At 40.3% G+C, this 14,998-nt stretch overlaps 1 protein-coding gene across 1 annotated transcript; it reads left to right on the top strand.

The window, feature by feature from the left end:
- The first annotated feature begins 12,790 nt into the window (after positions 1–12,790).
- LOC116661896 (testis-expressed protein 13D-like) lies at positions 12,791–14,251 on the top strand. The gene has a single exon (XM_032474728.1). It carries the CDS (start codon positions 12,791–12,793, stop codon positions 14,249–14,251), a length of 1,461 nt encoding a protein of 486 aa, XP_032330619.1.
- The last annotated feature ends 747 nt before the right edge of the window (positions 14,252–14,998 follow it).

Below are 14,998 nucleotides of genomic sequence, written 5' to 3'. Positions count from 1 at the left end.
AAACAGACATATGGATCAATGGAACAGAATAGAGAGCCCAGAAATAAACCCACAGTCAATTAATCTTTGACAAAGTAGGCAAGAATATACAATGGAGAAAAGACAGTCTCTTCAGCAAGTGGTGTTGGGAAAACTGGACAGCAGCATGTAAATCAATGAAGTTGGAACACTCCCTCACACCACACACAAAAATTAACTCAAAATGGCTTAAAGACTTAAATATAAGACAAGACACTATAAACCTCCTAGAAGAAAATGTAGGTGAAACATTCTCCTACATACATCTTAGCAATGTTCTAGGACAGTCTACCCAGGCAATAGACATAAAAGCAAAAATTAAAAAATGGGATCTAATTAAACTTATAATGTTTTGCACAGCCAAGGAAAATATAGGCAAAACAAAATGACAACCTACAGAATGGGAGAAAATATTTGCAAATGATGCAATTGACAAAGGTTTTATTTTCAGAATATATACACAGCTCATCCAACTTAATAACAAAAACAAACAGCCCAACTCAAAAATGGGCAGAAGACCTAAACAAGCAATCCTCCAATGAAGACAAACAAATGGCCAAGAGACACATGAAAAAATGCTCAATATTGCTAATCATCAGAGAAATGCAAATCAAAACTATAATGAAGTATCACCTCACAAAAGTCGGATAGCCATCATTAAAATGTCCATAAATGATAAATGCTGGAGAGGGTGTGGAGAAAAGGGAACCCTCTTACACTGTTGGTGGGAATGTAGTTTGGGGCAGCCATTATGGAAAACAGTATGGAGATTCCTCAAAAAACTAAAAATAGACTTACCATATGATCCAGCAATCCCACTCCTGGGCATATATCCAGAGGGAACTCTAATTTGAAAAAATACATGCACCTCAATGTTCATAGCAGCACTATATACAATAGCCAAGACATGGAAGCAACCTAAATAAAAGTCCATCAACAGATGACTGGATAAAGAAGTTGTATATTTATACAATGGAATACTACTCAGCCATAAAAAAGAATAAAATTATGCCATTTGAAGCAACATGGACAGAACAGGAGATCGTCAATCTAAGTGAAGTAAGCCAGAAAGAGAAAGAAAAGTACCATTTGACATCACTCTTGTGTAGAATCTAAAAAAAGAAAATCTAAGACTCTAATGAGCTCATCTGCAAAACAGAAACAGACTTGCAGACATAGTAAACAGTCTTATGGTTACTGGGGGAAAGGGAGTGGGAAGGGATGAATTTGGGAGTTCAGGATTTGCAAATATTAACTACTATATATAAAAATAGATAAAAAAATACATTTCTTCTGTATAGCACAGGAAACTCTATTCAATAACTTGTAATAACCTTTAATGAAAAAGAATATGAAAACAAATATATGTATATATATATATGCACAACTTGGACATTATGCTGTACACCAGAAATTGACACATTATAACTGACTATACTTCAATTTTTTAAAAAAAGAATATTATTTCAGTTTACCAAAAAAAAAAAAGTGTTGAAAATTCTCCCTTGGGGCTTACAATTAGGATGCAATTTTTGAGCTTAGCAAGATTAGTTATGATAGTGAGTACAGAATCCAGGAAACTAAGGATTGAGTGAGAAGATAAGAGGGCAACACTTAGGTTTAATAGAACAATGTTCCCTTCATTTCTTTTACTTAGACCAGGTAGAAGAACACTAGGATTTCTAACTTCCAAGACATGATACAGATTGAAAAAAAATTTGAAGTTTTAAGACAATTTCGTGAGTTGCATATCTATGGTACTTATTAATAATATTTGTTTGCATTGGCATCATTAAATTATGAATAGACATAGAAGGCATTTCTTATGTTTTTACCATAACACTCACCCACAGGACCATTTGTAATGTGGTCCAAATTGATACCAAATGGCTTACTATCACTCATGGGTTTATTTACTGTACTGACATACTATAGGAGCAGGGATAGGAACATGTGATTGCATCTTAATTTTCCTGTCAACTTAAAATGCAATCTCAGAAGGGTAATGCAATATTTTTAGCTCTCTGACAGAGACTACTGAGAGGAAAACAACAGAAGCAAGATCATAGGGGTAGAGTGGGAAATAACTCTCCTGGGAAGTATAACACATTAAGCTTGTCACTACAAATATGAACAATGATAACCTAAATATGTGGATCAAAAGTAATAGTACTCTATTACAGCCATCTAAAATTAACTGCTAATTCTCATTATTTATAGAAGGTCAATTTTTGAAGTAAAACATCAGAGAGGAATGTTGCTTTAGTGGAATGTTGGGAGTTATTACAGCATGTAACCAAATTTTTTAAAACAACAAATGCTACTATTTATAATTTCAACTATTTGTAGGGATTTCAGACAACGAGAAACATTACAAATGGCACTATCTACCTGATTCTCTCTGAAATTATAATGATTATCATGATTAGTCTAGGTCAAGTAGGTGAACCTGAGGCTGCATGAATCATGACCTTGAGTTGCTACCGAGGATGGATGTATCATTGCAGGGATACCCCATCCAGGATATGCTTCTCAGCTCTGTAGGTCAGATGTTCAATTTGATCAGATACCCAAATATTACCAATTTCTCAGGGGCTAGCATACATTAGTTTAATTCAAAAGGGATCAACGTTTAAAATCTGAGAGCTGGTTTGTTTACAATTATAAGCATAACTGTCAAACAGACTGCAACAATTGGGTTGATGATGAGGAAGTTCCCTCCATACTTGTAAGTTATACTGGAAATCCAAATATTACCAGGAAACAATAGATGAACATGTAATAAGAACAAGTGGAATAGGTTGAATGATTTTCATAGAATTTTGTCATGGAGCACCTGTGGTCTGATGGCTCTGTCCCCACTACAGGGATAGATCTGACCAGAGGACCAGAATGTTCCCATCCATTGTTTAGAACAGCCTCTACATTGTACAGGTTTTAATGCCAATTTCAATTTGTACTCTCTGATTCCTGTTTTCCTATGTCTCAAATTGTTCATTCCTCTTCATTCTGCTCGTTTAAAAAATGTGTTAAATCTACCTAGCAGGTTATAAGCAAGATTTGTTTTTGCTTTTGGATTGAAAGACATTTTCTCTTTTAGTTTGACTTTTGCACATATATTATCACATCTATCATGTGTTGATTTTATTAGTTTGGGTCTCAGCATTCTGGGGAAATGTGGTCATTGTAGGCAGTAGAGTATGTTAGGAGAATGGGTTTTGTACTAAGACCAATCAAGGTATTAGTTTTGGCTTCCACACACACTAGCTCTGGGTCCTTGAAAAATTATCTAGCTTTCTTAAGCTCTAATTAACTTATTTTAAAAATGAAGGTAATCAAAATTAACATTCAAAAATCAGTTGCATTTCTTTACACTAACAATGAATCAACAGAAAAAGAAAGTAAAGAAACAATCCCCTTTAAAATAGCACCCAAAGTAATAAAATATCTGGGAATAAATCTAACCAAGGAGGTGAAAGAATTATACACAGAGAACAATAAACCATTGATGAAGGAAATTAAAGAAGACTTTAAAAAATGGAAAGATATTCCATGCTCTTGGATTGGAAGAATCAATATTGTTAAAATGGTCACACTGCCCAAGGCAATCTACAGATTTAATGCAATCCCTATCAAATTACCCAGGACATATTTCACAGAACTAGAATAAATCATAATAAAATTTATATGGAACCATCAAAGACCTAGAATTGCCAAAGCATTACTGAAGAGAAAGAAAGAGGCTGGAGGAATAACTCTCCCAGACTTCAGACAATACTATAGAGCTACAGTCATCAAGACAGCGTGGTACTGGTACCAAAACAGACATATAGACCAATGGAACAGAATAGAGAGCCCAGAAATGAACCCACAAGCTTTTGGTCAACTAATCTTCGACAAAGGAGGCAAGAATATACAATGGGATAAAGACAGTTTCTTCAGCAAATGGTGTTGGGAAAACTGGACAGCAGCATGTAAAACAATGAAGCTAGAACACTCCCTTACACCATATGCAAAAATCAACTCAAAATGGATTAAAGACTTAAACATAAGACAAGATACAATAAACCTCCTAGAGGAAAACATAGGCAAAACATTATCTGACATACATTTCAATAATTTTCTCCTAGAAGAAATAAAAGCAAGAATAAACAAATGGGACGTAATGAAACTTACAAGCTTCTGCACAGCAAAGGAAACCAGAAGTAAAACAAGAAGAAAACCTACGGAATGGGAGAAAATTTTTGCAAATGAAACCGACAAAGGCTTGATCTCCAGAATATATAAGCAGCTCCTATGACTCAATAAGAAAAAAATAAACAACCCAATCCAAAAATGGGCAGAAGACCTAAACAAGCAATTCTCCAAGGAAGACATACAAATGATCAATAGGCACATGAAAAAATGCTCAGTATCACTAATTATCAGAGAAATGCAAATCAAAACTACAATGAGGTATCACCTCACACCAGTCAGAATGGCCGTCATTCAAAAATCCACAAATGACAAATGCTGGAGAGGCTGTGGAGAAAGGGGAACCCTCCTACACTGCTGGTGGGAATGCAGTTTGGTGCAGCCACTATGGAAAACAGTGTGGAGACTCCTCAAAAGACTAGGAATAGACTTACCATATGACCTAGGAATCCCACTCCTGGGGTTGTATCCAGAAGGAATGCTACTTCAGGATGACACCTGCACCCCAATGTTCATAGCAGCACTATTTACAATAGCCAAAACATGGAAACCGCCTAAATGTCCATCAACAGGTGACTGGATAAAGAAGAGGTGGTATATTTATACAATGGAATACTACTCAGCCATAAAAACCGACAACATAATGCCATTTGCAGCAACATGGATGCTCCTGGAGAATGTCATTCTAAGTGAAGTAAGCCAGAAAGGGAAAGAAATATACCATATGAGATCGCTTATATGTGGAATCTAAAAAACAAAAACAAACACAAACAAACAAACAAAAACAAAGCGTAAATACAGGACAGAAATAGACTCATAGACAGAGAATACAGACTTGTGGTTGCCAGGGGGGTGGAGGGTGGGAAGGGATAGACTGGGATTTCAAAATTGTAGAATAGATAAACAAGATTACACTGTATAGCACAGGGAAATATACACAAAATGTTACAATAACTCACAGAGAAAAAACTGTGACAATGAGTGTGTATATGTCCATGAATGACTGAAAAATTGTGCTGAACACTGGAATTTGACACAACATTGTAAAATGATTATAAATCAATAAAAAATGTTAAAAAAATGAATGTAATCCTGTTATTTAATTCACATGGTTGTGGTGATGATTGCATAAGATAAAGCTCACAAACTATGCACAGTACCAAGCACATAGAAAGTACTAATAAGTTACCTATTATTTATTACTGTATAAAAAGCCCATAAGAGAAACTTTTTATTAGCACCATTATAATTGTTTATAATATAAATATGCAAAAGATTATTGAAAAGATCATCAGCGAGCAACTTTAGTTTTAGTTTAAATGGAATCATTTCTACCTTCACATAATATTCAACAGTGATTAGAGCCAATTTGGAAATTAGAGTTGGTAATATTGATAATTGCTTCTCTTACACCTGAATGCTTTTGTATATAGCTAGCAAAATAGTGCTGCTACTTACAATATTTATTCAACACTTGACAAGTTGAACTGGTCCAAGCATGAAAATGTTTTTATTTTCAGGGAAAGTTGTTATCTGACTATCTATATAGAGAGGTAGATAAACACACTGAATGTGACTTTTTAATATTTCAGGGCCATACCAGATTTTTCCATCTTATTTTCATTTTTCTATTACTGACTTAAGAAGATATGATTATCATTATTTATAAAATTATTTACCCTCATAATTATATCCTCTTAATATGTGTTTTCATCTTTTCTCTATATTCTAAATGTAGTCTTAATTCTACTTTCCAACAATTCTACTGTTTTTACTTTCAATATACAGATTATGTTTTGTTTCTGTTCAGAGGCAGATGATGCCTTCAGTACCCAGAAGGCAACAAAGACCCTGGGAATATCACAAATGCTAGTACACACATGGTGCATCCTTGGTGGTATCAGATGTGTAGCTCTAGCAAAGAGCATCCATGGAAATAGCTGAAATGTAGAAGGCAGGTAGGTGGGGGACCAGATGCCAGCTTCTAAAAACATAGTGGAATGAAAGCACAAGAGGCAGTTGTTGTATGAATTGAGCAATATGATTCAACTGGATACGGTAGAACAGGGTGACCTGGTACAAATGCTAGACAAATGGTTGATTGGTAAATGACAGAGAAACATCTTTTGTCAATTTCAGGTTTGTTTTCTCCCTCAGTGTTCTCATTTAAATTCTACCCAGTGTTCACATCCCAAATCCCTTCTGCGTGAAGACTTCTTTAATAAGGATGATCTAATGAAAGTAAAAATTACTTTATATATATATGTATGTATGTGTATATATATATATATATATATATATATATTCTTATTTCATCCTTGCAACAACTCTTTGAGGAAGTGGATCCTCAAAACTGGTAAGAAATTTGACAAGCCATTTGTCCAAAGTGGTGCTGATGAGTTTAAGACTTGTGGAGAATAAGGTGCTATAGAAAATCCAAGAAAAGATTTCTAGTTAGTTTATTAGGTACATCTCAAGTCTGAGACACAGAACAGAACTGGGTATAAAGTTTTAGAGTCTTTAGCAATTAATGATGGTAATTAAGAACAAGAGAATAGATTTGATCACACAGAGTGTCTGGAATTAGGAAGAGTGCCTGGAAAATAAATAAGGGGTCTAAGGGACAAAACTCAGGGAGATGCCAGTATTTAAGGGGTGAATGGAAGCACAGCAGACAGCAAAAGGAAACTAAGAAGGAGCAGCCAGAAAGACAGGAGAAAAATCAATAGAATCTGGTGTCACCAAAGGAAAGAGAGGATTGAATTTCAAAAAGGGAAAAGTTCAATAGAGTTAAAGGCTACAGAAAAGTCAAGTTAGAAGAAACTTGTATCTTTAGAATATTTTCTGTAGTTTTCTGGGTGTAAATTAAGGTACAGGAAATGTAGATAAGAACATTTTACAGGATGGAAGAAGCTCAAACACACTCATACCATGATGGGGAGTAGCTAGTAGAGAGGAAGAGGCTTAAACAGAGGAGAGTGAAGAGATTATGACTGGATTGAACTCCCTGAGATGGGAAAGGCTGAGATCCAAATCACAGGTGAAGGATGTAGCTTTAAAATTGAGAAGAGAAAATACTCCTGTGAGAGCAAATGAGGCAGGAACTATGTAGGAGGCTTGAAGACAGGATAGCAACTAAGAAGTCCAAGAGAAGGAGCTGAACTAAGAGAACTGTCTTCCACCCACTCCATAATGGAAACCCCTCTACTTGTGTCCTCTGGAAGCCCCCGGAAACATCTGAGATCCAATATCTTCACTATGATTCATTTCTCCCATACTTACTACAAACATTGTCTCATCACCCATTAAAGTACTCAGGTTTGGAATGCTGAAATCTGAAATGTTCTTCCCTCCTCTTCACTGATTTGGTCACTCATTCTCATTGTGGCCTCTTTTTCTTGATAGCTCTCTGTTTTCTCAGAACATCTTAGTCTGGTTTCCTGTTCCTCCTTATCCACTCCGCCATCATTCCAGTGCCCCTCACCAGCCTTCACCAACAGTTTGAGCCTTATAATCCCCCCATAGTTGCCAGGCTCTCCCTTCACTCATGTACAGAGTACACAGCTGAGCCTGTATAGGGGCAAAAAACTTTTCTCTTCGTCCCTTCTAGGTTCTTTGGCTGGTCTAATAATTATATTGACATAAAACAAATTAACAGGAGAAAAACAAAGTTAATTTCTTATGTACAGGAGCCCCATAAAAATGAGAGACAAAGAGGTAACCAAAGAAGGCAGCTTTTATAACTTTTTGGACAAAGAAGCAATACATTTGTGAAGAACTGACAAGATGTAGAAGTTAGGGGTTTGGGCACCCTAGATGATCCATTGAAGAGGAAAACCACTAAGATTCTCAATTTTGAACTCCAACAAATGCATGCTCCTAAACAAAACCAAAACCCTCCTGGCCTCTGCTGCTATTGCAAAAAGCCAGGACATTGGAAGAATGACTGTTAAAATCTTAAGCAGTCCAGGTGCCTTCAGCCCTCTAAGTAGCCTTTCCAATGCCCTCCTTAATGCCCCCCCCCCCCCGCCCATGGTGGGACTCTGAGGAACTACAGGGTTTTTCCCCCAATTATTTCCCTTAATCAACTTCAAAAACCCACTCTCCAGATTGGGAATAAATATCTCTCTGTACTTACTGACACTGGAGTTACACTCTTGGTGTTTAACCTCACTGTTATTAAACAGCTCCTGCCTTGGAGTACTAAAATGGTTCAAACATTGGGGATTACAAATAAAACTCAAGAGGCTCCTGTTTCTAAACCTATCCCCTTCTGTTTAGGACCTCTAAGAGATACCCATTCTTTCTTCCTTAGTTCCTCCACCCCTATTCATTTATTGGGCTGATGTTTCTTAGAAAAATGGCATGCTGGAATTTCTTTCTCCCAAAGAGGGGAAATAATTCTAAAATTTAATAGTAGCAACCAAAATAGCCAACTAGATGAATCAAATGTTGAATCAAATTCAACATCTTTTATTTGCCCTGTGTCTGACAGCATTAGAGCTAATTCTAAAGATACAAATCATTTGCTCCCATTGGATCAACTGCCACCCTCCTTATGGGTGAAATCCTCAACAGATCTTGTCAGACACCACAGTGCAAATTTTTTGAAGTCACTGAGGCAGCACCTTTGCAGCTACCTTGGCCCAACAGGCTGAATTTTAGCTCTTACTTGGCTTGTACTCTAGACAAGGGCAAAATTGCAAACTTTATACTGATATTTGGCATGCCCTTTAACATCAAGGTTTGGCAAATGGATTTTATTAAGCTTTCCCCATCTCATGGATATAAATATGTTTTAGTCATGATTTGTATGTTTTCCCACTGGGTCAAAGCTTCTCTATGTAGATAAGCTACTGCTTCTTCAATGTCTAAAAGCTGGGTTACCCCTCTTGAGCTCCAAAGTGACTGGGGAACCCATTTTACTGACCAAATATTACCTTTGTGCAGTTTTCCCAGACCTATAGCATTTTCACCACGCTTATCATGCTTAGTCTTTAGGACTAATTGAACAAACTATTGGTATCATTAAAATTCAATTGGCAAAATTTGTGGACACCCTCCAAATACCTTGGCCAAAAGCATTGTTATTGATCCTTCTAAATCTCAGATCCACCCCTTTTGGAATGCACAAGCTCTTACCCTTTGAGATAATTACTGGGTGCCCCATGCATCTAGCTTCTGCCTCTTTTGATACACAATTAATAAAAGGAGATATACTTCAATATTGCAAAGGTCTGATCACATCCATTGAAAATAGCCATGCTTTAGTAGAGCAATATTTTCACAGCATGCTCCAGGGAGATGAAGACCTCAAACATCACACCTTACAGCCTGGAGATTATTGGAAAAGATATCTCCAGAAAGAGTCTCTTCAACCCAATTGGAAAGACCCCTGCCAGGTACTGTTAATCAGCCCTTATGCTTCCAAACTCCAAGGTACAGGCTCTTGGATACATGTGGTACATATAAAGAAAGCACCAAACCTAGACTGGACCTATATAACAACTGGTGACCTGAAAATAAAGGAATTCCAGGAATTGAAGCAAATGACAGCTGATGGAGACAGCTTTCCCAAGATGACCAGACCAGACCAGGCCTGTATACCCTTTTCTTTGCTTCTTACCTTATTTTCTCCCTTTCCTTCTTGGAAAGACAATGCTCTTATCCACATTTCCCAATCTATTGCAAAAGGGGGAAACTTTTCTGACTGTTGGATCTGTCATCAGAAACTCGAATCTATTCATGATGTTGATCCCCTGGTCTTATCTGTAACTAATTTCTCTTTAATCCCAAATGCCACAGCTAATTATACCCACAAGCCTACGGATCTAACCTATCAGTTAGGCTATTATGACAGAGTGTTCCCATGCCTTATCTCAATCTTCCCCCAGTTATAACCATACTACTGCAACTAAACACCTCTACTTTTGTCGATTGTATGAACTTCACTCTCCATGTCCTTTTTCTTATCCAAATATGGTTCCCTGCACCCAAGGGAAATAAAAATGAGCTTAATCCTCTTTGCAAGGCTTTTAGAAAAAAACGTTTTTAGCATGGGTTGGTACCTCAAAGAATGTCATCCCAATTCCTCTGATCCCTGGCTTGAAAAGGTCGATCAGATTATTTCAGCAAATGGATTTATCAATATCCAGACATCAGCTGGAGTCTTCTGTGCTCCATCTGGTTTCATTTTTGTCTGCAGTGAATGACATTTCCCATGGGTATATGAATGTTTAGCTAGCTGGCAAACTGGAGGTTAATGCTTATTAGTATATTTAACTGTCCCATAACAAATCAGAAGTCTCTCACTGGTCCACCCTATTAAGCCTCCATAGCTGTCTTAAATGAGAGCCTCCAGGAGGCATACATAGCTCCAGGTTTGTCTCCATAGGGAGAGCTTTTCTCTCTTGGGTTAAAATGCCAATGATTGCCTGATCAGAAATCTCTCCCTAATATAAGGAAAGCTAGCCAATTCTGTAGCCAAAGCAGTAGCATCCCAACAACAATCACTTGACTTGCTGGCTAAAGCAGTTTTAGACATTCACATAGTCCTTGACTACCTACTTGCTGAATAAGGAGGCATTTGTGAGATAGCAAATACCGTCTGTTGCACATGGATAAGTGTCTCTCGAGAGGTAGAAACTCAATTACACAAGATCGGGGAACAAGCAAACTGGTTACAATAAATTTCACCTGACTCTCCATGATCCTTTGATTTGTTCAGTTGGCTACCTTCAGGTCTAAGGTCTGGTTTAGAACCATCATACAAACTGGATTTGTTATATAACTTTCAATTTTACTTTGCATAATTATTTTTAAGTTTTGTAGCTATTGTCTGTCAAATCCTAGTAGAAATGACATACAAAAAGGTGATGCTAGCTTAATGCTTCAAGATGATCTCTAACACTTTGATTTTGATAAGATATAGAATTTAGATGGAAAATGCCTGAGGGTGCTTCCTCCTACCCTTCCTTGTTATTCTAATGTGACTTCAACAGTTTCCAATCTGTACACTTTCTCTCTAACACGAACATGACAAGGACCAGTAAATGTCCCTCCTGGAACCGAGGGACAAAACCATTAAATGTGGAAAACCTGACTTGATCAGCAATGCTTCTGAGGAAAAATCTTGATTAAAAGGGGAAAATGTGAAAAATCAATGAAGGAAAACCTCATTCAAAATGGAGTAGGAAAACCCTGAAGGGGAAGCTTTCACACACATGCCACTCTCACAGCTAACTTTACACATCCCAGCAGGCAGAAGTTTACTTTACATACCCCAGGCAGAAGAAGGAAGATTTTCTCTTCGCCCAGCAACAACTTAGTCAATGAGAAACTGTCATAACACAGCCAATGAGAAGCTGCCACAACTCTGAAGTCCTACTCTCAATGAACTTTCATCCAAAACAATCCCTTCCAACTTCCTCCTTTCCTCTATAAAAGATCACTCCACTTCTTTGTTCTCTGCTTGCTTATGGTTTGCCATAGTTTGCATGTCCTAAATTTAATTCCTCTGCTATTCCTGAACAAACTCAATTTTGCTGGCTAAACTATTTATTTTATTTATTTATTTATTTTTACAGGTAGTCACTGATAAGGATGCCTTATACCCTGTTGGTACAGGGAGGGTACCTTTCACATGGGATATTTATTTTTTGCTTTTAGGAGGACAAAGAGCGGTCAGGGCTTCCTTCTTGCACTGGCTGCTTCTTAAGTAATTTTAATTCAAAGTAATAAATATGCCAAAGTAGCATATTTTGGGGTGCCATATTCTGGTTTCCTTTACCTGGTTCCCACTGCTTCTCCAACATACAGCCTCATCACCTTCCCCACATCAGTAGTTTAAGCATAGCCTTCTCTCTCAAGTCTCTCTCAACACTGTCTTGCCTCTTTTCTGGGTTCTGATAGATCCCAGGCTTGCACCCTAGGTACCTCCCTAAACTAAGTGTCTTGCAGCTCCAGTCTCCTCCAGTTCAATGCCCTCCCTCTCTCAGAAGTCCTCTGATCTTCTCTGACTCATTCTTCCTTCTAGAGCAGGAGTGTGTGTGTTGGTGCAGCCCCTAGGTGTGTGACTAGCAACTATTAGTGTCTGCAAGCAATCTGCTGTGCCCGTCACTGTGCCCGCCCCACTGCGCGCGCCTGCGCCGGGCTGCCTGCACAACCCCCCCTCCTCCCCCGCCCAGCCCCCGCCCAGCCCCCACCCTCGCCGCCACATCTGGGCTTGCTGTATTACATAATATAGCTTCCGGTCCGCTGGCCCCCAAGGGGGTGCTCTTCAGGAAAGCGGGTCCCAGCAGGCCTTGCGAGGTGACTTGGCGCTCCCCGTGACGCGTCACACTGCCGTCAGCCCAGTTGGGGTTGGCGTGGTGAGGGCATCTTCTTTACTCTCTGTGAGGAAAGTTGGAGCGTGAGGGAGGCAAGAGGCAAGGAGGCGGCCAGGACTGACGTAGGACCGAAAGAGGACTGAGCCGGGAGGTGAGGAGCGGGCTCGGTGGCCGCCGCAGCCTTTACTGGCGGAGCGGCCGCGAGGGCGGCGTCTCCCGTGAGGCGGTCGGTTGACTAGGCCGCAGCGGCCATGGCCTTGGACTTTGGGGACCACGCCAGTGGGTTCCGCCACAACGAGGTGATCAGGTTCATCAACAATGAGGTCCTCATGAATGGGGGCGGCCCCGATTTCTACGTGACCTTCCGCTCGCGGCCCTGGAATGAGGTGGAGGATCGGCTCCGGGTGGTCGTGGCTGACTCGCAGGTGCCGCGCCCCCTCAAAAGGGCCTGTGTCTGGAGCGCGCTGGCCCTGAGCGTGCGCGTGGGGGCGAGGCAGCGGGAGCAGGAGGCCCGCCAGGTCCAGCGGCTGCAGGACCAGGTGGAGGAGCGCGAGGCGGCTTCCTGGGCTCTGGCCTCCGAGCTACAGCGCCTGCGCGCGGAGCGCGAGGAGGCAGCCGTGCAGCTACGATGCGCACGGGTCGCCCTACAGCAGGTGATGGATGAGCGCGATACGTTGCGTGTGCGACTGCTCCAGGTCGAGAGATCCGCCCAGGTCGCCCCACCGGCTCATGATACAGTGCCGGTGCCTGTGCCTCCAGCTGAGCAGCTTGGGGCCACAGCGTGGCCCATGGATGCAGAGAAACAGGGCAAGATGATGACTATGGGGGCACAAAGCGTGCCACAGTCAGAGGCCCAGGTGGCAGCCCCAGCAGCTGTGCTTTATGTGCCTGGACCCCAGAGCCCCTGGGCCCAGGCCATGCAGCCTCCTCTGCCAGTGCCGGTGCCACATCCATTCCATGTGCCATTCCAAATGGGCTTCCCATATTCGACACCTCTACTACCCTCAGCAGTTATGGAAGCAGAAGCAGCCACAACAGCAACAGCGTCAGCGGCAGCGGCAACCCAGATGCTTACTTCGGGGATCTACCCACCTGGCCCGTGGGCTGCAGTGGGGGTCCAGGAAAAGATGGCCCCACTGTGTGACCAGAGTTGCTATGGCCAGGAGGAATATCCTGAGAACCTCCAGGGTGAATATCCCCTGGAGGACAGCAGAAGCCACAGCCAAGAGGAAGGTCCTGTGTGTCCTCAGGGGATGACCTCCCTGGGGGACAGAAGAAGCCACAGCCAGGAAGAAGAACCTGAGAAGCCCCAGGGGACAGCCCCCCTTGGAGAAAGCAGGAGCCACGGCCAGAACAAATGTCCAGTGATGCCCCAGGAGATGTATCCCTCAGGGAACAGCAAAAGCCACAGCAAAGAAGGTCCAGAGAGGCCCCAGGGGACATCTCCCCTGAGAGGCAGCACAAGCTGTGGTGTGAGAAAAAGCCCAAAGAAACAGGAGTCTCAAGAGCAGAAGGCCAAGCAACCAAAAGGGAAAAAAGCCTCGGGTTCCCAGCATCGGGGAAAGAAGTCTGCCTCACGCTTCAGAGCAAAGAATTGGGAGTGCCTGTCCTGTAAAGGGATGAATTTCCCCTGGCGCAAGACCTGCTATAAATGCAAGAACGTCTGCGTGGCAGTTGAGAGTGAAAGCCTGGACCCAGGACAAACTCACTAATTTCAGGAAGGTAAGTAAGAGTGGAAACACTCCAAAGAAAAACCAATTTCTTAAGACCACACTCCCTCCTTTTGATGAAAAAGTAACTCATTTACTTCACAGAAAATTTGAAAACCAAAATTATAATATAGAAAATTAAAATAATGCATTATGCCATTACCCAAGCTAAGCACTTTTTTAATTATTTTGAGTACACACACACACACACACATATATATATAATACATATTTATATTCTTATTTCATACATTTATTTTAACAAAGTAGACTACTTTGAGTATCACACTTTTAAAATAGGGGCTTTCACAAATAAAATAAAATAAAATAAAATAAAATAAAATAAAATAAAATAAAATAAAATAAAATAAAAGCTTTCTCCTAATTGTATGTAAGTTTGCAGGTGCTGGATTCTGGATGGCTGATGCTGACTGGTTGATGCCCTGGAGAAGCTGAAGTCATGAAGACTTTTTTCACTCCTGTCTGTCTTCTTATTAACCTTCTTTTCCTAAAAATGCCATATCTTTGGCTGAGAACAGCCATGTGTTTTTAGAGTTATAAGCTATATTGAATTTTAGGAGTACTGCTTTTCCTCGAAAATGCTATTGTTCCTTTGTAAAGTACTGCAGTGTTCATGTTTACTTCTTGTTTTTAAGTTCCATAGGTGAGGGTCTGTTTTTGTGTCTCTGAGCCCGCACAGAATTTGCTTGTTGCTGAAGAATCTGAACCTATCTATCACATTAGAAGATC

This window comes from Camelus ferus, chromosome X (assembly GCF_009834535.1).
Source record: "Camelus ferus isolate YT-003-E chromosome X, BCGSAC_Cfer_1.0, whole genome shotgun sequence".
Classification (NCBI taxonomy): domain Eukaryota; kingdom Metazoa; phylum Chordata; class Mammalia; order Artiodactyla; family Camelidae; genus Camelus; species Camelus ferus.
The sequence above is the reverse complement of the archived record's forward strand: the minus strand, read 5'-3'. Positions and strand labels throughout refer to the sequence as shown.